The sequence below is a fragment of the Elephantulus edwardii genome, unplaced genomic scaffold (genome assembly GCF_000299155.1).
Source record: "Elephantulus edwardii isolate Elephantulus edwardi_28Jun2011 unplaced genomic scaffold, EleEdw1.0 scaffold00490, whole genome shotgun sequence".
Lineage (NCBI taxonomy): Eukaryota > Metazoa > Chordata > Mammalia > Macroscelidea > Macroscelididae > Elephantulus > Elephantulus edwardii.
In genome coordinates, this window is record NW_006400240.1 from 19,216 (window position 1) to 20,815 (window position 1,600).

General features: G+C 59.8%; 1 protein-coding gene across 1 annotated transcript in view; it reads left to right on the plus strand.

The window, feature by feature from the left end:
• Nucleotides 1-1,443: 1,443 nt before the first annotated feature.
• Nucleotides 1,444-1,600, plus strand: part of PLCXD1 (phosphatidylinositol-specific phospholipase C, X domain containing 1) — a 29,092-nt gene continuing 28,935 nt past the window's right edge. Inside the window, 1 exon segment of the mRNA XM_006902992.1 lies at nucleotides 1,444-1,546. Within this exon segment, the coding sequence (XP_006903054.1) occupies nucleotides 1,444-1,546 (103 nt within the window).

Sequence of the window (1,600 nt, forward strand, 5' to 3'; positions counted from 1 at the left end):
GTAGTGGGCACCCAGGATGTAGTGGGTACTCCTTGTAGTGGACAGCTTGGACTCTGTGGACACTCTGTGTAGTGGATCACCCACGATGTAGTGGACAGTCCCCATAGTGGACATTCCTTGCAATGGACACCTCACACTCAGTGGGCACTCTTTGTAGTGCGCACCTAGGATGTAGTGGACACTCCTTACAGCAGACAATCTCGTTCTCAGTGGGTATTTCCTGTGATGGGCACCCAGGATGTAGTGAACACTTCCCGGAGTGGACAGCTCATACTCTACGAACCCTCCGGGTAGTGGGTCACTCAGGATGTAGTAAGCACTCCCCATAATGGGCACCCAGGATGTAGTGGACACTTCCCACAGTGGGCACTCCTTGCCGCAGACACCTCATACTCATTAGGCACTCCTTGTAGTGAGTACCCCGTGGTGGACACCCAGGATGTAGTGGACACTCCCTATAGTGGACATCTGAGGTGCACTGGACACTCCTGGTAGTGGACACTCCAGGCTCAGTGAGCACTGGTCTTAATGGGAGTGCCCAGGACAGTAGGCAGTTCTTGGTAGTGAGCCCCGAGGTCCAGCAGGCCAGCGTCCTCCAGGAACGGGTAGTTCTGGAAGCTGCAGGGATCACAGCTTGGTCACCAGGCTCAGCCTGGACACTCTGGTGGGAGGAGGGAGGAGCTGGTCAAAGTCTGGCTCTGATGACTACTTGGCATCCCACGAGACCAGCAAGGGAGAGGAGGGCTTGGCTGACCCCGTCTGTGCGCGCTGCGTGGTGGTTACAGGTGAGCAGCGAAGAGGTGACTCCAGGAAGCGAGCTCACCTGGTCAGCGCTGGGTGGAAGTCCCAGAGGAAGAGAGAATGGGGGCGGAGCGGGCGAGGGCGGGGGCTACACATACCAGGCTTGGTCTTTGCCACCCTAACCCTAAGGTGCGCTTCACCTGGCGGGGTCTTCGCTCCCCCTAAGCTGGCGGGACTTTGCACACCTAGCTGGGTCCTTACTCCCGCTAAACTGCCGGCGCTGCGCACACCTGTCAGGGTCTTCACTCCCCCTAAGCTGGCGGGACTGCGCATGCCTAGCGAGTCTTTGCGCACCCCAATCCTAACCTGCCGTGCGCTGGGCACACCTGTCCGCGGTTCCAGGATCCTTGGTGCAGAATGTGCTGCAAGTAAACCCTGTTCCTTCCACCCAACACGAAATGCAGGAGTGGTTTGCAGAGACTGCAGCTCTGGTGGGAGAGGCGGCAGGGCGCAGCAGGGGCGGGGGGCGGGGGGTGGCTACTGGGACCCAGGCGTGTCCATTAGACGTGTGGGCGGCGACAAGGGTGCCCCCATGGCCCCGTACAAAGTGCCCTGGATAAGAAGTTGTGGGAGGCTTTCTTTTCCTATGACTATTGTTGTTTTCCTTGTGGGGAGCTGACAGCCCTGTCCCCTCTAGCAGGCATGGGGTCCCCCAGGATTGAGGCTGTGGTCAAGGAGCGGCACCAGATGGCCGAGTGCCCGGTGTGGGAGGAAGAGACCGGCCAGCTCATGTACGTGGACATCAGTGCTGGGCGCGTGTGCCGGTGGGATCCGCCCAGCGGAGCGGTGCACACCGTGG